The sequence below is a fragment of the Canis lupus genome, chromosome 4 (assembly GCF_048164855.1).
Source record: "Canis lupus baileyi chromosome 4, mCanLup2.hap1, whole genome shotgun sequence".
Taxonomy (NCBI): Eukaryota; Metazoa; Chordata; class Mammalia; order Carnivora; family Canidae; genus Canis; species Canis lupus.
The window spans coordinates 22,273,486-22,300,443 of record NC_132841.1 but is presented as its reverse complement, the minus strand read 5'-3'; the positions used below and the strand labels follow the sequence as shown (position 1 = coordinate 22,300,443).

The following is a 26,958-nucleotide window of genomic DNA, read 5'->3' as shown; positions in this document are numbered from 1 at the left end:
CTTCACCCCTTCTTTGACTCCACAAGTTCCTTCACCTGCCTAGGCCTCATTCTTCTCATCTGTAAAATGGGAATAGCCCTTCCTGCCAGATGGGCTAGGAGATCATGCCAAGCTCTGCATATGGAGGAAGCAAGGGATTGTGGTATGGGAGAGAGGGTGCAAACATATGAGATTATGGGGGGACTCTGCACACCAGCTGCACACACGGTGGGGGACACGGGCTCCCTGGGGGCCTGCACAGTCCTGCTGTAGCCCCGGGCCCACAGGTACCTGGCCGGGTGCACACTCGGTCCCATCCAAGGGGGGCCCCTTCTTGGTCTTGCAGAAGTACGGGTTGTCAGGGTGGCTGCACCATAGCTGCTTACAGGGCTCGAAGGTCTGGAACTGTGTGGTAAGAGGAAGTGGTCACTGGGCACAATTCGTCCAGAGGGAGAGAGAGGAAGATGTGGACACTGGGGCCAGGACATGGTGGGGGGAGGCAAGAGGGTCCACACCCTCAAGCTGGCCCCACTCCAAGTCCCCGTGGCCTCCAGGGACCCCTCCTCTCTCCAGCAGGGCACCAAGAAGGGGCAGGCCATTGCCCGCACACCCCCTGTTGTTTCCCCAGGCCCTCCTCACTCCCTGAGTCTGCAGAAGAAACTGTGCCACTGGGCAGGGACCAGGGTTGGAGGCTCTGGGGACGCCTGGGCCGGCTAATGCCCCTCGAGCCCAGTGCACATCAGGGCCCTCAAGGGGCTGCCGGTTTAGCCCAGACTCCAATGCACCCAGGTGAGGTCAGGACCCCCACCCCACTCTGGTCTCCCCAGGCTGTGCCAGAGCTTGGTGACCTCCTGTCTCACACTGTCCAGGAGAGCTCCAGGTTGTTCTCTCTCCTATCATCCCCCGCCAGCCAGACTAGTGTCCTACAGATACAGCCTCGGGCATTGAAATCCCACATCCCAAGCTGTTTCTCCAGTCCCAGCTCAGAAACTATGTGTCCCAGCGTGGCCTGGGCAGTAGGAAGGTGACCATACACTGGCACTCCTGGTCCTGCAGATCTGAGGAGGGGGGTGCATTCCTGAATGGGAGGTTTGAAGCACTCGAGTCCCCAAGGCCTGACCCTTCAGAAAGACCCATGACCCCGGATGTGAGCCTGTGCCTGGGACCTGTGAGGTCCTCTCCTGGGGGTCTCGAGCCCACCCCCAGCGCCAGGCTCTCCCCTGCCCTGTCCTGCAGGGCGAGGAAGGGCTATGCTCCCTTGGATCTGTCTCCTAGGCATGGGGTAGGAGGAGCATGCAATTGACCCCCTGGAAAGAGAATATGGGAGGACACAAGAGATTTCCACTAGGGGGACAAATCAGTCCAAAACATCCTGTCAGATCCCTGAAGAGTAGATAGGGGCAACTATTCCTCCATTGGGCCAGAGCCCAACACCTGACAGAGGGACCACCAGGCAGATAAGCTCCCCAGGAAGCAGTCCAGCCAGGATCCCATCAGCCACCTGCCCTCTCTCTTCTACTCTGTTCCATCTTTCCCAGGACTAAAGCATCCTCCAGCCACTGCATACACCTACCTCCAAAGGTGGGACTGGGTGGGGCAGGTATGCAGCAGAAGGTGGCAGGGCCGGGCTCTGGTCACCCTGCATTCCCCCATGGCAGGTGGCATCAGGCTGTGAGCCCATCACCAGGCCACCCGGCCAGCTGGGAGGAGGGAGCTCTGTGGATGCCCAGCCTGGGTCACAGAAGGACATGGCCCTGGCACCCCAGCAGGCAGAGGCTGCTGGGAACTCACCGCAGAACAGGTGTGGTATCCAGAGCCGAAGTCAAAGCGGCATTGCTCGTCCATCGAGTAGTCAATGCCCGGCAGCTCTGGGGGCCGGGGCCAAGCAGGCGCAAAGGGGTCATCGAGGAGGCAGTCGTAGGAGCTGCAGGTGGAGACAAGAAGGAGAGCCAGGCTGAGGCAGGGGTTCCTACGCTTCTGTTTTTCCAGAGCTGGGGGTTTAAGGAGCAAAGATGGCCTGCAGGAATCAGCCCCTGCTACCCTCTGCTAGGAGCTGTGTCTTCCTGGGAGGAAGGGATGGTTCCCGGAGGGCTCACTGCACTAAGGGAAGGAAAGTCAGCCTGCCACATACTCTGGGGGCCCTAGCTGGCTGCCGCATGACGCTAATGACAGTGTCTCTGCCACACCTGCCCCCATCCAAATCCACTCTGCACCCATTCTTGGCCTTGAGCTCCAGAGTCTAAAGCTTATCCTGGGCCTCAACATCCCTGGAGACCCAGGAGCCAAGCAGCAAAGCTGGGAGCTGAGCATGTGTCAGGGACAAGGTGGTACCGGAGAGAAGATGGCTGGGAGTGGGGGATGGAGTGGCAGGCTGCATGCTCCCCTGTCCCCAGCCCGGAGCCGGAGGTGACCTACGGGAGGTAGCGGCTGAGCTCCACTTTGCTGCAGCGGGACCAGTGGAAACGGTGGAAGGCAGCCTGCACCAGGGGTGCCATGACGCTGCCCAGGCTGGTCTCATCTGCACAGCCATTCCCCTGACCGTCGTGCTCCATGCCGAGCCTAGAGGGCGGGGGTGGGGTACAGAAGGGAGCTGGAGTCACGCCAGGGAGCCCGTCCCTGTGAAAACAGGCAGGTGGGCCAGCAATAGGACAGCATGCACCGACCAGGCTTCCGACTGTTGCTCAGGGCCTCAGTTTCCCCACCATGCAGGAGGAAAGACCACCCCTCTGAGTGGATGCTGAGGCCCCACCCTGCTTCCCAGGAGGGCTGGTTCCATTCTGCCCTCCTGCCCCCTCCTCCATCCCACTCACATCCTCAGTTTCCAAGGCCAGCTCAAGCCCCATTCCCAGCCCAGACACCCTCCCTGGCCACCCCTGACCCAAGGGCTGACCTCCCACAGCAGGGGCCACCTATTAACAACGTACACGCCATACACGTCTCCCCACCAGGCCCAAGGCCTGCAGGTGCAAGGACCAGGTCTCTTTTAGTCCAATTCAACCTCATTTACTGAGTGTGTCCACGTGCCAACTTTTAAGCTTCTCCAAGACCCCGAGGTACAGAGCACAGAGCTTTGTGCATGGTACGCACCCACCCCGTGGCAAAGTTCAAATTGTAACATCTGTTTCTCATCATTAATATTTAATGTCAAAGCCCAGAGGTTGTAAATTCTCAAATACTCCCAGGTGGCCGCATCTGGCCTTGACCACCAGACAGACGCACAGACTTCTAAGGCTGTCCTGGTCTCTCCACAGAAGGCTCTGCTCTGCGAGGAGTGGACACCACCCTCACCCCCCCCACCCCCACCTGCCACACACAGGAGGACAAACTCCTGACTCTGAAGTATGTGGAACCAGGGGCTTCCGGGAAAGGAAGGGGACCCCTGAAGGGTCCCATATGTCAGCCTCCACGTTGTAGAGGAGGAAGCCGGGGGGCCCCTGAGGGACAGAGCTAGCATGAGGTCCACAGGGGCCTCCTGCACTGACAGAGCTGGCGAGAACAGGGGGGCAGCCCACAGGAGGTGGTAGGCTCCCTCTGGGCTGGCCCACCCCACTCCTTCCCGGGTCCTTCCCCCTGCAGGAAAGAGCCCTCACTGTGTGTGTGTGCACGTGCTGGGGGCCCGGGAGTGCGACCCTCGGTTCTGCCCAGGGAGCAGACGAGGCCAGGAGGCATGACTGCAGCCTGTGCACATCACCAAAGACAACCTGGATGACCGTGGCTCACTTGCTTTCTCCGGGAACGTAGCCCCCTGGCCTACTCCCCCCTGCAGTCCGTTCCTACAACACGGCCTGGCACACAGTAGGTGCTCAAGTAATAGTGGTTGAATGAATGAATGGATGTGTTCTAAACAAAATCCAGGCCCAAAGATCAAGCAAGCCAGCTGCCAGCCTGGCCCGAGGCCTAAGCCCATGAGCGCCTGTCTCCGATGGGCGCAGGCCAGTGCTCCAGCGTGTCCTGAGCAGTGGTATGGGCTGGAACGGCTCTCGGAAGGGCCTCAGGTTGTGGATGGGATGAGGGACAGAGGTCACCCAGGGAACAGACCACCTCCTCTGATGGGACGCTGCACTGACCTGCCCAAAGGCAGGGCCACATCAGGTTTTCCACGGCCCTGGGATGTGGGGGCTGTACCCCAGGCAGGCCCAGATCTGCCATCTGGGCCCCTGGGCTCCCTCTCCATCAGGGCTGGGCATCACCACTTGGGCATCTCCTCTGGCATCTCCCGGGACTCTGGGACGGGGGCCTGATCTGGGTTTAAGCCCCTCACACCCACAGGACTCCTTGGATCTCCCAGCACGGCCCACCCTCCTGGGTGCCGCTTGCACACACTTACACGTGGCCAGTCTCGTGGGCCACCACAAAGGCTGAGGAGAAGCCATCCTCGTGGTTGAGGGTACAGCTTCTCAGGGGGTGGCACATGCCAGTCACAGGCGCATACCCTGCCAGGGAGAGAGGGCACAGAGAGGTCACAGGAAGGTGAAGCAGGACTCAACGAGGTCTGTGTCCAGCAAGCCACCATAGGGACATGCTGACGTGGTCACTGCCAGAGAGGGCTTGGAGGAAGAAGGATCTTTGCAAAGTCCACCCCCCACCCAACAGTAGAGCAACCTGAGCCCAAGGCTCCCACATCCTAACGCTCTTCAGCTCCCCTCGGGGCCTCTGCAGTTTCTATGCTTGTCAGCCTTTCCTCTAATCAAGACAGTGAGACTTCCAGATGCCCCAAGCCTGCGCACCGCCAACTTCCACGCTGCAACCCCCCAGCCAGCCAGTCAGTTGGTCAACAAACACACTCCATTCACAGCCACTCGTGGGCTCAACCAAGACAGCAGGGACCAGAATGAGGACCCATTCACTTCCCCTGGTCCCCAAGAAACCCATTCAAGTTTGGCCACCTGTCTGGCCAGGTCCCATCTCCAGAGTCCCATGACTCTGTTGACAGAGGCCCTTGCCCCTCAAACCTCCTTGGAGTGGCTCCAGAGAGCCCAGCCCCGGACCTCGGCCTCTGCCTGCAGCTGCTCACCCCCGGCCACAGCTAATACAGTACCTTGCATACCTGAGGGCCCGAAGTCTTGCCGGGTGAGGAAGACGACGTGGTCGTGGTGCTCTGCGTGGCTGGGGTCCTGGCGCTGCTGAGAGTGCGCCCAGCGACACACCTGCTCCAGGCTGCGAGAGGGGTTCCCACGCTCGATCAGGCTCAGAGACTGGGGGCCAAGAACATCAACAGAGGGGTGATCACCAGAGCCGCCAGACCGTAGGGGGCACCCGCCACTCCCCTCCCACTGGCAGAGGACACTGAGGCCCAAGGGTCCCTGGGTCCTCAATAGTCCTGACTCCAGCCCTCCAGCACACAGCCCTCCCACTTTAGGGAGAGGTCACGCTCCAGGCCCTGTGCCAGGACACCTGAAGCCTGAGACCTCAACACGCATTCTCTCTCTCATCCCTCAACTGACTTGCTGAGCACTTCTATGCTTTACCACCGTCTCAGGTAATCCTCACAAAAGCCCCTGAAGGCAAGTCCTGTTGCTACCCCATTTCAGGGAAAAGAAAAGTCCAAGATTGCAGAGCCCAGGGCTGCAGCATCCAACCAGAGCAGGGCTTGTCTCGGCCACTGCCCCACCCTGAGCCCATCTCCACCTGGATTCCTCAAGGAGAGGGCTCTCCAGCTGCAAGGTTGCAGGACGGTCCACTTACTAGTTTGGAGGGAATCTCCCAGTTCTTACTTAACATCCCCAAATGCCTCTTCCCTGAAGCCTTGGTTATAATGGTCTCAGGGTTCTGATCGTGGAAACAAAATGCTTCCTGAATGCTGACCAACTCCACGCCATCCCACAGCCAGTGCAATGCATCGGCCCCACACCCCTTCTTCCTCCAACCCCTGCCTGTTGGTGAGGAAGGGTTACCTGTCGGTAGCCGACCATAATCAAGCGGACCAGCGCGATGTTTATGTGGGTGCCCAGAGACTCATCATGGTAAATCTCATCCACCTGCAAGGAGGAAAGAGCATGTGCTTTTAGGGGAAGCAAATGCGTGTTAAGAGCCTACCACACAGCAGGTCTGAGCCAGGCACCAGGGAATGACCATGCTATCTGGATTGATCCTCAACATGGCCTTAGCAAGGCAGCCATTCTTATCCCTACTGAACCGATGAAGAAACTGAGGCAGGGAGGCAAAAAAGGCCTTCCCGGGGCACGCAGCTAAGAAGCTGCGGAGTTAGGATTCAAATCCTGGCCCAGCTGGCTCCACCTACGCACTCTCTCCATGAAGCCAAGCGTGAGGGGACCTGGCCTCAAACTCAGCCCTCTAAGATTCATCTTTCCATGGCTTGGACGAGTCCTTCCACAAATGTCATCTGGCCCCAGCTGCTCATCCTCACATCCCTGTGTACCTCTCCAGTTGCCACTGGAATCATCTGGCCGATGCCCCTGGCGCTGCTCTGTGGTGCCCAGGGAACTTTTCCAGGACAAATCCAAGGAGGGAGAGAAACCAAGGGCCTTAGAAATGCAGAGTCTCAGGCCCACCTCCCAAGTCAAAGTCTGCAATATGACCACAAGCCCCAGTGATTCTCAGCCATGGTCAAGTTTGAGGAGAATGGCATTGGAGAACTCCCTTCTCCCACAGGCCCAGGAACTGTGGGGCAATGCCACACACAGCCCACCAAAGAATGCTGTCCTCCCCACCCCCCTAATCAGGAGACCCCAGAAGACATTCCATGACAGATGTATAAACCTCTGCCTATCCATACCCAAGGACAGGGAGCTCACCCCCACCCCCAAGAGCCCATCTCCTGAGGATGCCCCTTGAATAATTCCAGCTTTTTAAAAAGGTTTTATTTATGTATTAGAGAGAGAGAGAGAGAGAGAGAGCATGAGCACAATCAGGGGGAGGGGCAAAGAGAGAGAGAGGGAGAAGCAGGCTTCCCACTGAGCAGGGAGCTTGATTGACCAGGGCTCCATCTCAGGACTCTGGGATCATGACCTGAGCCAAAGGCAGACGCTTAACATACTGAGCCACCCAGGTGCTCCTCAGCTTTTTTGTTTTAACTAACTTATTTTCTGAATATAAAACATTTCACCCTATAAACTTTGAAGAGTCTAAAAAAGGTGCAAGAAAAAAATCTACCATCAGCCAGATCGATGTATGATAACCACAGTTAGCACGCTGCTTGCCATGTGTGTGTATGTGCATTGGGCTCATTTCACAAAACAGCAATCATACCAAATATACTGTTTATATGTTGCTCGTTTCATGAAACATTATTCGGTATGTTTAAAAGCATCATCTGCGATGTCTGCACGTGATGGGCCACAACTTATATAACTAATTGCCTAGTTGGCCATAACCCCAGAGAGGAGTGGCTTGCTCAGCAAGTCAGCATCAGCACACAGCATGGTTACGTAATACAGCTACTGGGGCCAGGGTCCTGGGTTCAAATCCCACCTCTGCCCTGGATGCCGGGTGGCTCGAGGCACATTAGGCAACTCCTGAGGACCTCTGTTTCTGTTTCTGTAGAATGGGGATCGTCATGGCTGTCATAGCACTGGCATGTGGACATCTCATGCCAACTCAACATCTGGGAACGATGAGTGGGCCACACAAACAGAGAGGCAGAAGTGGATCCCAGCCTCTGACCCCCTACCCACACGTCTTTCCTGGCTGGCTGGAGTTTCATACATGGCCCTCTTCTCACCGCTTCCGTCTCTCTGTGCCCCTCAGCCCATGAGCAAAGAAACCAGCCTACAACCCACAAAGGGACCGCTGTCTACCAAATGGAGAGGAGCAGCGCTGCCAACCCTATATATGAGACTCCCACAGGGAGAGGAAAGCCAGGAGGCGACCGGAGGCCTGCTCCTGGGCCAGCCAAAGACAGAGCAGGCTGGGCAGCAGAGCTTGGCAGCAGAAGCCGTGTGTACCACAGAGCCCCCACCCACTCCCCCAGAACTGGAAGCTGCCCCAAATCTGAGCATGCAGACTTTAGAGCAGCCTGTGTCAGGCTTCCTTCCACCAGGGCCTACCTGGCACCCATGTCTGGACCCAACTGAGACCAAAGTCCACAGCAGGCCTCCCGACACCCCAGCATAGGGAATGACAGAAAGTCCAATGGGCAGTGACACTTCCTTCCACCCTCCTCCCCTCCACAGCCCACATCACGGGGGCGGTAGTGCCCAAATGTGTAAGGAGATGATATCCTTCTCAATCTACGTGTCCCTGACTTATCCCAGGAGAACTGTGGTGGAGGCGGGGGGGGGGCACATGTGGTGGGGGACCAATCGGCCACACGTACATTTCCTCCCTAACAGAATTCCAACCTAAGAATTCTTTGCTGTTCTGCTGAATTAATAATCAGCCTGCAACAGAATTTTACTCTTAAATAACCTTCGCATCTCAGCCCCTCCAACTCAGAACATGGCCGTCCTTCTCCATGGGTTATGGTCAACGTCTCAGACCTCCCTGATGTGCCCTGTACACATGCAGACCAAAGACAGGGTGATAAGCAAGGCATGGTCTACACAGCCACATCTGCACCCCACATGGACACATGTAAACCTACCACCTGCCCTGGGGCAGGGAAAGAGAGCAGTCCCTGGAATGCTTGGGTGGAGGCATCTGCAGGGCCGCTGGGCATTTGGAAATTCTCAGGCCTGTCGTCTTCCTGCCCCGTCTCTCTCCAAAGCGGGCCAGGCAGATTGCTGCTGGAATCCGGCCGTACCCTTCATTACTGTCCCCACATTCAGCAGGTCAAACCCACCCACCAAAACCTCCAGTGACTTCTGCTCCAACAGCTGGCATCTTCAGCCCAAGACACTGGGAGGTACTCACAGAGGGACGGAGGAGGAGGCCGCTGCCTCTCTGAACAGGAGGGAGAATCAGAGCCCGAGCGTCCAACACTGGTGGGGAGGGAGTGGGACCTCCTGATGCCACCTCCCACTCCCAGGGAACTGGCCTAAATGCAATATGGAGCAAGCAGTAAGGGACACGCCATCTGGAGGGACCTTGCTCAGCACAGCACAGGACTCTGAAATAATCTGGAGGCCAAATGCTTCAGGTGACTGGTGTACCCAGACCCCAGGGGTTGGGGGAAAGGGAGATGGTGTACACATGGGTGGGAAGGGTCCGGGAGGGCTTGCTGGAGGTCATGGGCCCTTTACAGGAGATGGACAGAGGTTCAGAGCAAGAGAGAGAAAAGTAGGAGTCATGTGGAGGCATCAAGAGAGCCCCGAGGCCTGTGGGAATCAGGGCAGCAGAGGCCAGCCCCTCGTGTGATGGGGAATTTCTTCCCAGCCTGCGCTTGTACACTTTCAGCAACGTGTATGCGCAGCCTGTTAGAAAGTTCTGGGCGCCATGAGCCCCATTCGACCTTCCCACCTGCCTCCTCTGCTGGCCTCAAGTCTCTCTGGTCCCACTGAGCACAGCTGCTCCATTCCTGGGGAGAGATGGGAGCCACGGTCTCGGGGGATCTTCTCTCCGTGGCTCATGTCAGCCAAAGAGAAAACCTTCCAGGCGGCAAAGGAGGGGACGGGCCACTTGCCAAGGAAGGGCCATCTGGTTAGGAGTAGGTTTTCAACAGTGACAAGGGGAGACACTGAAGTAATACCATCAGAGCACCCAGATAAAGAACCGTCTGCCCGCGATCCTGGCCCAGCAGACCAGCTTTCAAGAACCATGATGAAAGACGACATTATCAAGGAAACGGAACCTGAGACAGTTACGCAGACCCCACCAAAGGGTTTGTAGCCAGGGAAGATGGAAAGTGATCCCCAAAAGGTGGCCCAAGGCGCAAGAGTGGATGAATAGCTCTGAGGGGTGATAGCACCGTTCAGCAGTGAGTGACAGTCTAGTCTTTTTCTTTTACTACATAAGGGTGATAAAAATTAAAGTAATTCTATTTTATGACTATTCCATCATTTTAAAAAAAAGGTGGGAAAAAATAATAAATAAAATAATTAAATAAATAAAATAAAATAAAATAAAATAAAGGTGGGGTTGGCCCTGCCATTCCACATCTCTGGGGCCCTGGCACGTTCTTTTGCACACACCCCTACCACCCCCAGCCCTTGAGGAGGACCTCAGGGCTTTGATTCAGCTGAAGCTGTCCTGACCGTGTGCACAGGCCAAGGAGGTGGCTGGACAGGGTTCCCATGTCCACCCAGAACTGCAGAAGCCGCCTGGCACAGGTTCTGGCCACAGCCACGAGCTGGTGCTGGAACCACAGCCAGGAGGTGCAGCTACCTGAGAGGCCCAAAACCCCTGGAACACACACACAGGAGGCCCCCTGACCAGCTCCGGTCTAGCTGTGCACTCAAGGACTGGCTCTGTCAGCCTCTGCCCCTCACAGCTGCCTCCCAAATGCCAGAGGTAAGGCCAGTACGCCAGCTCTGGGGGGACCAGGAATCGCTTCCCGTGCTTGTGGGCACCAACGTGACGGCAGCAAGACACACCCACGGGGCAGAAAAGAACACTGTGTCTGGTCTCCTTGCTTCCCCACCTCGGCCAGCCAAGTTCAACGTCATCTGCCAAGACCCCCCGGTTAGGGTTCCACCTCACATGTTGGCTTGGGATGCCCACTGGGTATGTGCTAGAAAAACAAGCAAAGGTCAGGACTCTCTCTCTCTCTGGCCAAGGGGAGACAAAATAGAAGAAGGGAGAAGCTACGTGATAATGAAGCAGAAGCTAGAAACCCCTAGGGTTGGAGGAAGAGCTGCTATTCGCTAAACACCTACGACATGCCAGGCACCATGCTGAGGGCTTGCACACGACCTCTTTTCAACCTTATGGAGAGAGGAATTGTTCCCCTTTCACAAGTAAGAAAGCCAGGGTTCAGAGAGGGTAAGTAACTTGCCCGTGGCCACCTAGCTGGAAAGTGGGAGGGCTCAGTTTAAACTCAGATCTTCGTGACTCTTGGCCATTACACCCAGCTGCTTTCCAGAACCAGCCCCTGTGGCAGGCTAGCTGGAGTGGGCTTTCTCTGGCCTGGGAGAGAAGGTAGGAAAATGGGTTTCCACATCCAGTCAACAGCAACACAGCCAGCCAGGGAGTCATTGCAAGAGCCCCTTCTCTGTTTTCCTGTAACCCTGCATGGGCAGGCCCCCTGGGGGCCTTGTGGTCAAGCCCGGGCAGCAGGAAGAAGGGAAAGAGTGTCTAATGGGGTGGGAGCTCTGAATCTGTTTTCCTGTCCAAAGGGAGGGTCAGACTCTGGGTGGCTACAGCAGAAATGCCAGGCCTCTGTCTACGGCTGGAGGGCAGAGCTAGGCCCCTGGGGAGCCCATAGGAGGGCAGCTGGCAGCCTTCTCTTCTGGACCAGGCCAAGATGGGCTTCTCCTCGTCAGTGTGGAGACAGGGTCCAGCCGAGAATGCTCCCTCGCCAGCCCCGAGTTCCCACACTGCTAGGGAACACTGCTCCCGAGAGCTCTGGGACAGCATGTCCCCCTGCTTGCTCAGCCAGGTTGAGGCAGGTCCCAAACAGGGAGGGGCCATGCTGGGAAAGCATGACCCCGAGGTCTCTAGCCCATCCCCTGTGCAGGAGAGGGCACGAACTGCTTCTCAAGGGCTGGTGAGACCGCAGCCCCTGCCCGCCCCATGGAACCTCCCAGCAACCTGCCCGGAAGGAAGTACTATCCCAACTTTTCTTCTTAATTAGTTTACTTTGATTTTAGAATAGCTTCAGATTTGTGGAAAATCTGCAACCATAGTCCAGAGAATTCCCCTGTTTCCCCTATGATTAACATCTGCCATGACCATGGTACCTTTGTCACAACTGCTGAACCAACAGGACATATTATTATTAACCAAAGCCCATATCTGTTTCAGATCTCCCCGATCTTCTCCTAATATCCTTTGTTTTTGTTCTGAGAACACATCCAGGGCACCAGGTTACATTTGGCCACTGCATCTCCTTGGGCTGCTCCAGATTGTTCCTCTCTGACAGTTCCTCAGACTTTTCCTGGGTTTTGATGACCCAAACAGTTTCGAGGAATACCGGTGAGGGGTTTTGCAGGCTGTCCTTCTGTTTGGGTACGTCTGATATTTGTCTCCTGATTAGAAGGGGGGTGGGGGGCAGCGCACAGGCCTAGGGGAGGAAGGTCACAGAAGTGAAGTGCCACCTTCCCCACATGATGTCAAGGGTACCTGGTGCCAACAGGACCCGTCCCTGACGAGGCTGACCTTCGATGCCTGCTGGGACAGTATCCGCCCCCATGCCGTGCTCTTCAGAACAAAGTCACTGTGCACAGCCCAGCAAAACAGCTTTTAAGAACCATGATGCAGGAGCAGAGGTAAAACTCACCTCCTAGAGGACAGAGTACATCAGTTATTTAGAGTTCTTCTCCTCCTATCTGCTTATTTATTCTGTCATTTATCAGTATGAACCTGTGATATAATTAGGTTATAATATAAGATGGGTTATATATAATTCGATGCCACATTATCTATTTTGTTGCTCAAATTGAAATTGTCCCAGCTTTGGCCACCAGGAGCTCTCTCAGGTGGCCTGTGTCCCTTTGAACACACTCTCGCTGTTGACTCTGGGGCGTTTTATTTTTGTTTCTTGAGCCCCTCCTTACGTTCTGGCACTACAGGGTCTTCATCCTGGACATTCTCGCTCGGGTCTAAGAGTCAGCCATTCTTCAAAGGTGCTCCAAGCAGGATGGCACATGACCCGTCTTCCTAACAGGGGACAAGCAGGCCCACAGCAACAGTGGAGCCTGCATGAGCTCAGCAGCCAGATTCGGAGCTCATGTCCAGCCTCTGCTCATGCACCTTCCCTGGTCACGTATGACCTCTGAGGCCGAACAGAACGGAGACAGCACTGCTTGAAGGAGAGACCTGGCCACAATCACCTGTCCTGCTCTTTCTCAGTCCCAGACCCTGGGACTAGCCCTTTGTCTCCCAGACCTGGACCTTCCAACCAGAGGGCACACAGCGACTCTGCAGACCAAGTGCTCCAACAAGCTCTGCATTGCATGTATCTGAGATGCTCCCCTTCCCCCGTTTGCAATCGCAGCGGGTCAGGTGGCAGTTACAGCATGTTGTCACCATTCATGCAAGCAAAAATCTCATGTTATTCCTGGTGGCTTCAAAGGCCACCACAACCCCTTGACATTGCTGGCGGTCAGCCACTTTAGGAGCTATCTGAAAAAGGAATGCAAATCCTGGTTGCCTGAAAACCTCCATTGCCACCTTCCAGTAAAATCAAGAAGGCACCCACATCAAAGCTCGCAGAACAGGTCCTGGCTTGCAGGAAATCCCAATGATAAGAGTGGGGCACTCCTGCAGCATCGCCCATACTCCAGATGGCATAGGAGACAATGCTGTGCGGAGAAGCACACACTTTGGTGGCTCTGTGCTGAAAGTGACTTGGACAAAGAATACTCTGAACGGAAGACGTTAAGGGAATACCTTACTTTCTCACACTATCCTACCTACGTATGTACTCAAGTAACATATGATAAAAATCTAAGTCCCAATTAAGTGAAAAAAGCTTTTCCAAAAAAAAAAAAAAAAAAAAAAAAAAAAAGCTTTTCCAGTGAGTACAAATAAAACTCTAAGTGATAAGAAAACATCATTATCAGAGTTTAAAGGGTAGCACTTTTTCTGTTGTTGTTGGGTTTTGTTTGTTTTTTTTTTTTTTTTTTAGATTTATTTACTTATTTGAGAGAGAGAGAGAGCGCACGCACATGCACGAGGGGGTGCAGAGGGAGAGAGAGAATCCTGAAGCAGATTCCCTCCACTGAGCACAGAGCCCAACATGGGCCTCAATCCCAGAACCCCAAAACCCTGACCTCAGCCTAAATCAAGAGTCAGCCGCTTAACCAACTAAGCCATCCAGACACCCCCACTTTTTCTGTTTCTTAGATATGTAAAATAATAGAACATCTGATAATCGATGGGTTCAATTTTGATGATATATGGCAAGTATATGTCCACATATGATGTGTGAACTCTGGATGTGTGCACCTGATTTGGTGTGGCACATGTGGTACATGTATCTACACACACACACACACACACATCTGTGTTATACATACGGATGAGTAGATGTGTGCGCATGTACACACACATGCGTGGAAACATGCACCCTATCTGTGCTGTGTGCACGGTGTGGGGGTGTATATCAGTAATACTCTGTGGCCTGCAGCCCAGAAACCCTGCCACCCCCAGCCCCCAGCATAGGGCTGACCTATGCAGTAGCCAGAGCCGGGCCCGGTTTCCACCAGACTGGGATGCTGAGCCCTGACCCGGGCGCTGCTCTCACTCCCACAGCACGTGGGCAGGCCCTGCCTCTGAGGTCACCAGAGAGATCTTGGAGGCTGAGACTGCTCTCCGAATGGTGGGAAGAATGCATTGAGTTTTCTGATTCTTTTCTCCTCCTCTCCTGGCTCAGCTGCTCCATCTTCTCCCCACAAGTTCATGACCATGGCCCTATATTTCAAAGGGCTGGGTGCAGGCTGTAAGTGGCTCTTCCAGCTGTCTCAGAACAGCATGCCCCTTCAAGGTTCCCAGAGCCCATAGGGTGGCCTGAGTGGTTCTCTGGCCATCCAGGCACTTGGCCCACCTCAGGGCCAGGCCACTTGTACGGGGTGGTTCCAGAGCACACAGGGATGGACCACCCAGCCCAACAGAGGCCCTTTCACGGGCCCTCAATGCTCAGCACTTAGGCCCCACGACTTGTCTCCACAAGGCAACAGCCTTTCTGCCCCAGGTCAGCCTGTCTGAGTGTAAAGAGAGGCCCCATGGAGGCCTGGAAAGGCCTGAACTGCCCATGACCTCACCCGGCTGAGCCCAACTCTCCATCCGAGCGTAGACAAACAAACCTTGCAGAGAAGCCTGCGGACAGAAGGTGAGGCAAATGTTAAGCATTTGGAACAGGGCCCGGAATATGTATGTGTGCAATCTCTTGGTTGGTTTAGAACTTTTGCTTCCCACTTTGGGAGCTGAGGAGAGGTCTGGGAGGTCAGCCCAGGAATAGGATTTCAGGAGTGTGACCTCCTGTATGACAACTGAGATGCCTGGCATGAAAGGGCTCCGTCGACCATACGGCTCTCACCAGCGTGAGGGATACTCATTATTACTATGTCTCCCCTGCCAGGAACCCCAGCATCCCTGCTTCTGTGGAGCACTCTTCTCTTCCTAGGGGATCTACTCCGAAAACGCAAATGGTAGCATGTGGGAACTGGGGCTAACAGGGGAGCACAGGGCCCCTGGCCACCAGGACCACTCCGGCTGCGGGCACCCCGTGTGCCACAGGATAATGAGCAGCAACCCCAGGCTCTTTGGGGGTGTCAGAAACATCCCACCCCCTCCCGCTGGGATAACCAAAAAATATCTCCAAATCTTTCCCAGGGGCCCCTGGGAGGCAAAACTGCCCCCGTTAAGAACCACCACCACAAGGTAAGAAGATTTTGCGTTTAGTTTTGGGGGCCTCGAGTGCCCTAAAAAGCAGCAGAAGGTTTTTAGAAGAGAGACAGGAGAAGAGAACAGATTAACAAGAGAGGGAGGGGGAGGATTTGTGTCCTTCCAATGAGCAGGGAGGATGAGCTGCTCCAGAGGCTCACATATCCCCGAACGGAAAAGGTCTGGCGAAGCAATCCTCTGTCAGCACGAAAGCAGTTTTTTTGTGGTGTTCCAAACCGGCCTTTATGATGAATATTTAACACAGGTCTGTGCCAAGAGAATGCCACCCTCCCAAGCTGAGGCCACCAAAACCCTGGTCTGACAGCCATCTGGGCCAAGCTTTTCCAGCAGGGCATCTGAGAAGCCTCAGGAAGGGGCCCCCGACGCACAGGTCAGAGGGGGTAGGACCCACTCTGAGACACCAGGCAATGTCTCTCTGGCAACCACACCAACACCTCTGTGGTGTCAGCCTGGCCGGGTGGGGTGGAGGGCAGGGTGGGCAGGAGCCTACCACCCCAGTGGGTAGGCTGCCAAGAAGGGCCCGGCTGTAGACTGGCTCATGAAGACCGATGAAGGGGCCTCTCTGTTTCCTCACCCTCCCTCTGCTCCAGCTCTGGGCCCTCAGAGGATCCCTGCATCCCCCTGTCCAAGGGAGTCCTCACCCGCCCCCAGAGATGCGATGTGTCACCCCAGGCAAGCAGAGGGCCCCTAACAGTGCCTGATTCTCTCCAAGGCCTTGGCAAGCAAGCCTGGCCACAGCCAGGAGCCAAGAGCAGGAAGCAAGCCCAGGGGTGAAGCCTCAGAATCCTGACTCCGATACGGAGACCCATTATGGGAAGAGGCTCCTTCCACAAAGCAGCAGCAGCCTCCCTACCTCCCAGGCCAGGAGCCCATGATCTTCCTTCTCCCTCCTCCTCAGAGCTGCCTGCCCCAGGTCCTACCCAAGCAGCAGTGGGGGAGAGCACAAACTTTGGAATCAGACAGATCCGGGTTTGAATCCCAACTCTGCCTCGGATTATTCTGAGCCAAGTCACTTTGCTTCTCAAAGCCACAGTGGTCAAAGGAATGTCACTGGCACAAGGCCACAGTGAGGATTCACGGAGCCTGTCTGCGAAGTTCTCAGCCCCGTGCCTGACATGTGGTAGGTATGGGAACGATACTGTGATATTCGAGAAAGCTCAGCGTCCCTGTTTCCGAAGCCTTCCCGCTGGCCCATCACAGCCTCAGCTGACTCTGGTGTCCATCCTCTCCTCCGCTCCGCCCCCCCCCCCCCGCCAAATCTCAGCTCCTGAGAGGTCTCTGCCAGCCTGGCTGCCCCCTCGTTCCTGCCTCCACAACCCTGCCATGCACGCTGGCATCCTCGCCAGGCCTGCACGCTCCACCTCACCAAACCCTCCCGCCATCCAACCCCAAGGCTGGCTCAGCTCCAAACCGCCCCAGAGAGCCTCTCTCCCCAGTCCACAGGGATGGCTGCTTCCTCTAAGCATCTTCAGCACTGCCCCAAAGTATTCCGTGGGCTGAGGCTTGTTTTTACAACCAGACCAAAGCTTCTAGAATAAAAGTCTGTCATACGAGGCATACACCAGGCACTCACTAAATGCTGAATACAACTGCTCCTTTATGTTTCAAAGCTCTCAAATGGTTCCCCAGCCCTGAGGTGTGAACAAGCTTTAAGGAGAGTGACCTGGTACAGATGGGTAAACTGAGGCATGGGCAAATAAAACCCATGCAGGGCCCACCAGCAAGTGAGGAGGAGAGAGGAGGGAGTCCTGCCACCAGCTGCAGCTGCATGAATCTGTATAGCACATCCCCAGGGTAATGCAAGGGAAAAGTGAGAGGCACGATGCCCTGAGAGCTGCCGTAGGCAGGGCCTGATCAGATGGTTCTGAGTATTTTGTTATGGGCTTTGGCCCCTCCTCTGGGGTTAGCACAATGGGACCATACATCCTGGGAACCGGATCTCTCCATGATCCTACCAGACCAGCGCTGGCCCCACAAATCAGGATCAGAAATGGTCACAGGCAGGTAGGCAGGCACTCCGAGGAGACAGCAAAGGGACACCCTGTTTACTGGCTTCGTGAAATCCCTCAGGAAATTAGTGTTTCAAGCATCCCAGCCAAATAAAGTTCCCACACAATGAATGGGCTGAGCTGCTGGTCCCCTGGGAGGAGAGGTGGCCAGCCACCCATCCGCTCACCTCCATAGGCCAGAACTCTGGTTGGCTGCCCTCTGCACCTGGGGAGTCAGGACCCCACTGCTCACGTACCCCCCGTGGCAGCAGGGGTCGGCACACAACAGCTCCTCAGGGGAACGGGCCTGCCTCAACTTCCCCTTCTATTCTCACCTCCACAAGGCAAGCCAGCAATGAGCAGAAGAACCAGCCTCAAAAAAAAAAAAAAAAAAAAAAAGAACCAGCCTCAAGCAGCCTTCAGGGACCTCTAGAAGACATTTACTCTCCTCCCCTGCTTTCTGCTAGGTGGTAAGGAGAAAGAAAGTGGCACCAAGCTTACGGAAACAGCAGTCTCCAAGGCAGGCCCTCGGGGCGCCAGTCTTCAGTGAGGGCCAAGCAGGGAAGCTCCCTGGCCAAGGCTGTGAGTCATGGGTCAGAGGTCAAGAGAGCCTGAATGGGACAGGGGCCTGCCTTTCTCCAATAAACGTCCTCAATAAAGTCCAGGGGACATGGGGAGGGATGCCGGGGAAGGAGGACTACTAGGCAGGCAACTCCCCTCCACACCACGAACCTCAAGAACTTGGTGGCACTTCCCACTCACTCGCCACCACCCTCCACACGGCCCCAGATCTGAGAGATTCAACGAGATCCTTCTCAGCAAGTCGCATCTCAGTCTGGGCAAGCATTTGGAAAACAGTTCCAAAAGCATACTTTGCTCTACCGAAAACAGTATCTCCTTACATGATTCACCAGCAGACCTCCACCACTTAGCTGCTTAGGACGGTCACACAGCCAGCACCCAGGGGTGTGTCCTGAGTGAGGCTGCTCCCCACCAGCTCCAGGAACAGGGACGCAGCCCATATGTCAGATGGGCCACCAGACTCCCTGCCATCCCCTGGAAGGGCGCTCTACCCGGGACCCCGGCCAGGCCTCAAACTCAAGAGAATAATTATAACATGTACTTTGATGGAAACTGCATTGTCCACAGCACACCTTTCAGCCTTATCTGAATCTGCTTCCACGGAAGCTACCTTAAAACTGAGAGCTCGACACCTGATAGCAACGTACAATCCCTGCCTAGAGATGCACAGAGTCGGGCTTCTCCTCCACCCTGTCAGCAAGGCCATTCTGTTCTCTGTTTGCACATTCATTTCAAAGAGTCCTGATTACAAATGTTTCCATTCTTGGGGTTCTCTTTTGAAAGGGTTATCACATTTGCCTGGTTCTCTCACTGATTCGGGAGTGAAGTAAAATCTTTAACACTTAAAAAAAAGAGACTTTAACACTTGTCCGTTATTTCTGAGAGTCATGTGTTTACCTTTTCCTGAAAAGTACCTTTTGGCAAACTGAAGGTCTCTGGGACTGAATAGGGCCTGGCTCACCGGCTCACACCCCTGGGGTCTTCAGCCCCTACTCTGGACCCAGACCCAGGCTCCCAGCACCCAAGGGCTCCCTAAGGCCTCCCTAGCTCCCTCTCCCTCCCCACCACTCCTGTTCTCCACCTGCTGGCTCCCGTGGCTAACCCAGCTCTCCTACTAATGGGATTAGTACTTGGCTGTCTGGCCTGAAATTCGACTAGCAGTCTAGAGTCTGGGTGGGTGGTCAGGTGCTCCAGGGAGGTGGGTCTGTCCATATTCAGTTATCCTCTTTCTGTCACAAACAGCCCCCTGTGGTAGCCTTTGCTCCTTGCATCCCAAACCATAGGTTCCTAAAGGGACAGAAAAATTAATATCCAAACAAAGAGGGGGTGAGGGGAGCAGACACTGGGGCAGCCCTCCCCTCTCCCTGAGGCTCCTTGTGATTGGATCTAATTTCTAGCCTCCCCCTTTCCTTTACACCTTCATTGCGGACACAAATCTGCTGCCTTCCTGGTCCCTCTAAGCAGATGCTGGCTCTCTGCCTGCCCCCTAGACACCATTCGCTTCCATATTTACCCATCACCTACCAGGAGCCAGGCACTGTGCTGGGTGCAGTCAGGCTCAAAAAAGTATAAGATAAAGCCCCCATGTCAGGACCTTTCTTCAAGGGGCTTAGACAAAGAACCACTTTTATACACACACAGACCACACAACCGTAAGAACCAAGAGGGGCAGGTTCGTCACCCCAAGAGATGCCTCTGCAGATGTATGAGAAGCTCTGAAAACCCCAGTGGAAGTTTTACCGTTTTGTGGGAGACATTTACAGGCATAAGAGGACTAACCATTTGTAAGGGCATCTCCTGAGCTGGACCAGAAGAGGGGGATGATTCAAACTCTGGAAACTCTCATCAGTGAAGGCCAAGACCTAAATCTTGGCATAACCACCTTTCTGTTCTCGGTGAACACCAAAGTCCCACCTTCAGGGCCTGGGGGTCCCACCTCACACACCAACCCCAGCCCCAGCTAGCGTTCGTTGGCCAGTCTTCCCAGCCTGGGATGGGGCATTATCTCCAGATGAGGAATCTCAGGGAAGTCGAGGTAACTCCAAGGCATGTGAGCCCATCCTACCCCCCAGACCACACCTGCCTCAGGCTCTGAATGTGTCCCAGCCCTGAAGCCACTCTCCCCAGGCTCCTACCTGCTGGGGGGGCCGGCGCCCAGGGCCTATGGGCACCTCAGCACAGGTACGTACAGCTGAGACCAGGCCTCAGCCTGGGGTGGACATCAGGCCAGCACATCCACCAGAAAACATCAGGCTGGAGAGAAATAGTCTATTCTGGCCACAACAGGTGGCACCCCACCCCCCGCCCCATGACACAGGGACACTCACGATGTTCATGAGGGTGAGGATGTAGTTCTGCACGTGCTCCTTGCCATGGAAGCGCACCACCGAGTCATCCACCACCAGCAGCACCTCGATGCTGTAGCTGCCTGCCTTAGCGTGCCGCCGCTTCCTCTCTCCGTCGCCCAGCTGGTCCCCCACCAGGCCCAGCAGGTTGGGGAGGTCACCCAGGCCAAAAGCTGCCAACCAGGAGGAGAAGAGAGACAGGGGTCAGACCCACAGGAGAGGCTGCCCCTCGGATGCCACCCACCAGCCCACTCAGCCCCATCGTGTGGGTCCTTTCCCTGCCTCTGTGAAGCCAACCCAGCATGAGGCGGTTCCTTCCACACGGCTTAACTCATAGGCTGGTGCAAAGGGCTGGTGCCAGGCCACGGCTCAGTCTTTGAGGCAATGAACAGCAGAGAAGGGGGATCTGGCTGGGAGTCGCAAGCCTAGGTCCCAGTCCCCACCCAGTGCTATCTGCCCCTGTGCCCTCCCCTGGCCCATTCACTCCTCCAAGTCCCCCTCCCCTCCTGTGACACAGGGATGAGGTATCCTTGATCTCTTACCCACATGCTTGTTATAAAAGTCACAGGTGGCAGTGGGTGGACACACCTCAATTAAGGGGAAAAATCGTGGTGTCACTGCGGCCTATGCAGGGCGTTTTAAGAACCCCTGGACTAAGCTCCCCCCCAATCCCTCCCCATCACTGCCAGCAACCCAAAAGTTTACTACCACCACTTTTCCTTTTTGGCAAAAAAGCTAAATATTTCTTTAACAAGGATTTATGAACTTGTGTGATATAATCAGGGAGTTGTCAAACCTTTTCTGAAAGGACCAGAGAGTGACTTTTTTAGGCTTTGTAGGTCCTACAGTCTCCGTCTCAGCTATTCAATTTGGCATACAAGTAGCCACAGACAATATATAAGCCAACAAGTGTCTCTGTCCCCATAAAACTTAATTTGCAAACACACGTGGTGGGCTTTAGTTTGCCAACCTCCAATCTAATGGAATCCAATCCCATCCTTACAACTCTCAGGTTACTGTCCCCAATATGCTGGTCAACAAACTGAGACCCAGGGTAGCTTGCCCAGGTCTGTCTGAAATCAAGAGAGCAGACCTGGAAACATCGCATCATCATCGGTGCTGCTGCCCAGAAAGGTAGCCCCCAAAGCAGTTACCAGTCCAAAGAGACTGGAGCGACATCTGTTGGGACAACGGAGTCAAGGGTTCCTGAGGATGCTGTGGGAAAAGCTAGTGACGGGGAGCAGAATTGGCCACCCCAAAATTTGCCTCCATGGTGTAAGGACCATTTTATACTGATTATTTTTAAGAAACGGCAGACACAAGAAAAGCTCTGGAAATCGCGGATAAGTGAGGCTTTTGCAAGAGACGTTTTCCTGTAGAAGGAAAATCTCCATTTGTAAGGGTGTCTCCCTGTCTGTACCAGGAAGAGGAGGATGACTCTACATATCTCAGGAAACTCTTATCAATAAAGAAGGAAATGACTTAAATCCACGTAACAACCTTCCCCTTGTTGACTGTGCTTTTCCTGGTAACCTCCCATAACTCACTCCTCCTCCCCACCCACCAACATCTTCTTTTGTCCTTAGCTGGAGATGTTAAGGTAGTGGCTTGGACCATTTGGGGGAATTACTGGGTTTCCCTGGCTCTCTCCCACGTCTATGGGAGGTATCCATGTAATTAAACTTCTGTTTGTTTTATTCTTGTTAATCTGTCTTTTATTACAGGGTGCCTCAGCCAAGAACCTAGAAGGGTAAAGGAAAAAAATTTTTTCCTCCCCCACACCAAGAAAGCAGGATAGGAGCCTGGGGTCTCTTGAGAAGGTTTCAAAGCCTTAACATTTCATGACTTCCCCACCATCCTACCCTGAAGTTCCTTTTTTTTTTTTTTTTTTAAGATTTTATGTGTTTATTCATGAGAGACACACAGAGAGAGGCAGAGATACAGGCAGAGGGAGAGAGGCTCTCCCTGCAGAGAGCCTGATACGGGACCCAATCCCAGGACCCTGGAATCACACCCTGAGCCGAAGGCAGATACTCAACCACTGAGCCACCCATGCGTGTGTACTCTGAAGTTCTGATACTTGCACCATTAATTTCTAAGAATATCCAGTTATGTGAGAATCTCTCAGAGAGTGGGACAGGGGGTAAGGATAGAAAAAATGCTACCAGTGCATCCCCAGCACGTATCAAGGGTTGTGGCTGCAGGACAGGCCCAAACATATAAGGTGGGTAGATGGTAGGTGAGTGATGAAGGTAGGGCCCCTGCCCTCGAGCCCACTGCCTGCCTCAGGTGACAGAGAAGGAACCAGAAGGTAACAGTGCAGTAACTTCAAGGCCTACAGGAGGACTGACCAGGGAAAGCTTCCACACTAGAGACCCAAACCAGGACAGGGGAGTTGACAGGAACTTCTGGAGCAAGCTGCTTGGAGCATGGAGAACAGAGTCCCTAGCAGAGGGAACGGTACCTGCAAAATCCATTGTGAGCAAGTATGAGGTGACACCATCCACAATGCGGGGGACCCTCGTGGAGGATTCCACAAGTGCCTCGGCAGAGACCCAAGTTTTGCCTCTTAGTTTCTATCGATACGGATGCTTCAGGAACTGAAATTTAAGGGCAGGGCAACAGGGGACCATGGGACTCTGCTACCCTTTCTTTTTATCTTCCATTCGGTTAGTGGCCTCCATGTGCAAAGGAAGGAAAGCCCTAGACTAAAGGGTTGGTAAAATGTGTGCCCACGGGGGAAACCAGAAAAGTGTGGCCAGTCCCCTGAGTGATGCACAGCCTGGCAAGCAGGGCTCACGCTGCTGTCACCCTCACTCAACCTGGCACAGGAGCTCATGGTGGCCTGGCACCTGAGCCCAGTGGTGAGTACAGCAGCCCAGGGACAAACACCTGGGAGAAAGGAGGGAGAAGCCCCAGGAAGGCCGAAGAAAAGACAAGCATTCTCTCCATGGAGCAGGGAAAATAAGTAACAGTCACTCCCAACACATGAACAGTGCCTGTAGGTTTTCAAATCATATGTAAAATGTGGAGCTTGACCCCTTACAGCTCTCCCAGCCAGGTCTGTCAAAGAGGGGCTCAGAGAGGTTGCCTGACTCATCCCAGGTCACACAGCAAGTACTGGCAACGACCCAGAATGCAAACCCAGGGCTCCCACTCTCCCACTATCACGCCCTGTCAGGGCCCACCCAGATTTCCCTCCCTGCAAAAATAGTGAGGAGCAGTGGGGAGGGCCTGCTGACATCAGCCACAAGCCCTGGAGAGGTGCCCCCCACACCCTCTTCCATCTCTCATCCTTTCAGGCCAGAAATAGGTAACCTTCCAAGAGGGGAGCTGCGGGGGGAGCCACAGGCCCCTGGGAGGCTTTCCAGAAGCCCACCCAAGAAGCCCCATGAGAATCTAAAATGGTGCAGCTGTTTTGAAAAACAGTTTGGCAGCTCTCCAAAAAGTTAAATATAGTGTTACCATAGGAACCAGCAATTCCACTCCGAGATCTATACCCAAAAGAATTGGAAACATACATCCACACAGAAACTTGTACATGAACGCTCAAAGCAGCATTATCACCATAACAAAAAAAAAAATGGAAACAACCCAAGTGTCCATTAACAGATAAAGAGATACATACAAAATGTGGTCTATTCGTGCAATGCACGCTACACGTGCGTGAACCTTACAGGCTAAGTGACAGCGCCAGTCACAAAAGGCCACATGGTACATGATTCCCTTTATATGAGGTGTCCAGGATGGGCACATCCATGGGGAGAAGGGAGATGAGTGGCTGCCGGGGGGTGTGGAGGGGGGAAACTGGAGTGGTAACTAATTAATGGGTTCTGGGCTTTTTATGGGAGTGACAGAAATGTTCTGGAATCAGCAGTGATGGTTGCACAACACTCTAAACATAGTAAAAAACCACTGTATTGTATACCTTAAAATGATTAAGTTGGTGGATTTTATCTCGAATTAAAGCGCAGCAGCCCGAAGCCCAGCCCGAAGGCTGCCCCTGAAGGGATGAGCTGTCCTCATATCCGCGGCCTTGGCCCCCAGCCACAGAGCTGGAACCGGCCACAGGTGCATGCGGCTCCAAGGGACCCGCTCCCTCCCCATGGGGACCTGCGGGGTGGGACAGGCTCATAGAGAGCAGGGCCCAGGGCTGAAGAGGGAAGGGGCGACTTTAGGAGCATGGCAGCATCCAGGGCTCAGCCCCGGGGGCCGAGGCAGGGTCCACGGGGGAATCCCCGCGGGCTGGAAGGGGGCCGGCCGTGCCTGGACCTCCAGCCAGGGAATCTACCTGCAGGCTTTGAAGTTCGGTGTGCTGTGTGTGAGTATGCGTGTGTGTGAGTGTGCATGTGTGTGACTGTGTGTGTGATGTGTGTGAGTGTGCATGTGTGTGACTGTGTGTGTCGTGTGAGTGTGTGTGAGTGTGCATGTGTGCTATGTGTGAAGTGTGTGTGTGCATACATGTGACTGTGTGTGTCGTGAGTGGGTGCGTGAGTGCATGTGTGTGTATGTCGTGTGAGTGTGAGGTATGTGACTGTGTTATGCGTGAGTGTGCATAAGTGTGTGAGCATGTGTGAGTGGGTGCGTGTGTGAAGTGTGTGAGTGTGCATGTGTGGGACTGTTGCCATGTGTGTGGTGTGTGACTGTGTTATGTGTGAATGTGCGTGTGTACGTGGGTGCGTGTGTGAGGTGTGTGACCGCATGTGTCATGTGTGTGAAATGTGTGACTGTGCTATGTGTGAGTGTGCATGTGTGAGTGTGTGAGTGTGTATGTGTGGCTGTGTGTTACTTGTGAGTGGGTGTGTGAGGTATGTGAGTGTGTATGTGTGTCATGTGTGAGGTGTGTGACTGTGTTACGTGTGAGTGTGCATGTGTGATTGTGTGTGAGTGGGTGCGTGTGAAGTGTATGAGTGTGCATGTGTGGCTGTGTTACTTTTGAGTGGGTGTGTGAGGTGTGTGAGTGTGCATGTGTGTGCATGTGTGTGACTGTATGTGTGTATGTGAGTGTGTGTGTGTTGTGTGAGTGTGCGTGTGTGCTATGTGTGAGTCGGTGTGTGTGTGAGGTGTGTGAGTGTACATATGTGTGACTGTATCGTGAGTGAGTGGGTACGTGTGTGAGTGCATGTGTGTGTATGTCATGTGTGTGAGGTATGTGACTGTTATGCGTGAGTATGCATAAGTGTGTGTGTGTGAGCATTGTGAGCGTGTGAGTGGGTGCGTGTGTGAGGTGTGTGAGTATGCCTATGTGTGACTGTTGTCATGTGTGAGTGTGAGGTGTGACTGTTGTGTGAATGTGCATGTGTGAGTAGGTGCATGTGTGAGGTGTGTGTGTGTATGTGTGTCATGTGTGTGAGGTGTGTGACTATGTTATGTGTGAGTGTGCATGTGTGAGGTGTGTGAGTGTGCATGTGTGTCGCGTGTGAGGTGTGTGACTGTGTTATGTGTGAGTGTGCATGTGTAAGCATGTATGAGTGGGTACATGTGTGAAGTGTATGAGTGTGCATGTGTGGCTGTGTGTGTTACTTGTGAGTGGGTGTGTGAGGTGTGTGAGTGTGTATGTGTGTCATGTGTGTGAGGTGTGTGACTGTGTGTGTTATGTGTGAGTGTGCATGTGTGAGCGTGTGTGAGTGGGTACATGTGTGAAGTGTATGAGTGTGCATGTGTGAGCATGTGTGGCTGTGTGAGTGGGTGCTGTGTGTGAGTGGTGAGTGTGTGAGGTGTGTGGGTGTGCACGTGTGTGTGAGTGTGCATGTGTGTGAGTGTGCATGTGTGAGTGGGTGAGTGTGTGGGTACACACTAGCTCCCTTCAGGAAGCCGCCGTCGAGCCCATACCCTGAGGGCCCAGAGGAGTCCCCCCACCGGAAGGTCACTTGTGCGTCGCGGATACTTCTAGAGGGGAGCCCAGGCGGCTGCAGCCCTCCGGAGGCCACAGCGCAGCTCGAAAGTCAACGTGATGGGTCACCGGATGCCCCCCTCCCTCCTTGAGGAAACCCATAACCTGGGGGTGGCAGAGCTCACGGGAAGGAGCGACAACCACGAGGACGTGGCGTCTGTCCTCCGGGAAGCCCGCAGCCTACCTGGGACAAGAAGACGGTGCCAGGAGACGTCCGGGGGGCTCCGGGAGCCAGGAGAGGGGACCCTGGGCTGGGCGGACCCTCGGGGCAGCGGAGACGGAGCACGGTGCCCGGGCTGAGGCAGATCTCTCAAAAGCCCGTTTACCGGCGGGCCTAGGCCTCTGGCATTTCTGTGTGTGCCAAGAGGTACACCCCCTCTTGGGTGTACCTCCAGACGGGATGGGACACCTTTCGGCCCAATCAAGAAGGCTAAATGGAGACGGGACACCCAGAAACGCCAATACACTCCCGGGGCTCAGACCCTCCGGTGGGCCTAAAATAACAGTGAGTGTCACGGGTTTGTAAGGAAGCCGCCCACGGCTGCTTGCCTTTCTAGGGAGGGACCAGGTGGGCCCCGGCATGGCATCTCCCACAGGCCCAGGACTTCCAGAAGGAAGCCTGAGGACGGGGAGCCCCGCCAGCCTTCCTGGGCCTCGGGGCCACCCCTGTGAGCCCAGCGGTCTGGGCTTCCCGGCCACTAACCGCGGTGGCAGATGCTGTGGTTGGCTCCAGGCCCACGGCCATGCAACAGAACTCCCACCCCCCAGG

At 54.7% G+C, this 26,958-nt stretch overlaps 1 protein-coding gene across 2 annotated transcripts in view; it reads right to left on the bottom strand.

Annotated features, from left to right (window-relative positions):
• The window catches only part of ADAMTS14 (ADAM metallopeptidase with thrombospondin type 1 motif 14), a 78,227-nt gene that overhangs the window by 25,649 nt on the left and 25,620 nt on the right, over positions 1-26,958 (bottom strand). The window contains exons 4-10 of one of the 2 annotated variants that reach the window (XM_072823450.1): positions 20,279-20,469; positions 5,874-5,957; positions 5,018-5,174; positions 4,307-4,412; positions 2,395-2,538; positions 1,771-1,903; positions 271-384 (exon numbers count right to left, since the gene is read on the bottom strand). In XM_072823450.1, the coding sequence (XP_072679551.1) occupies positions 271-384; positions 1,771-1,903; positions 2,395-2,538; positions 4,307-4,412; positions 5,018-5,174; positions 5,874-5,957; positions 20,279-20,469 (929 nt within the window). The remainder of the gene's footprint in view (positions 1-270; positions 385-1,770; positions 1,904-2,394; positions 2,539-4,306; positions 4,413-5,017; positions 5,175-5,873; positions 5,958-20,278; positions 20,470-26,958) is intronic. The other variant, XM_072823451.1, reaches the window with a different exon arrangement.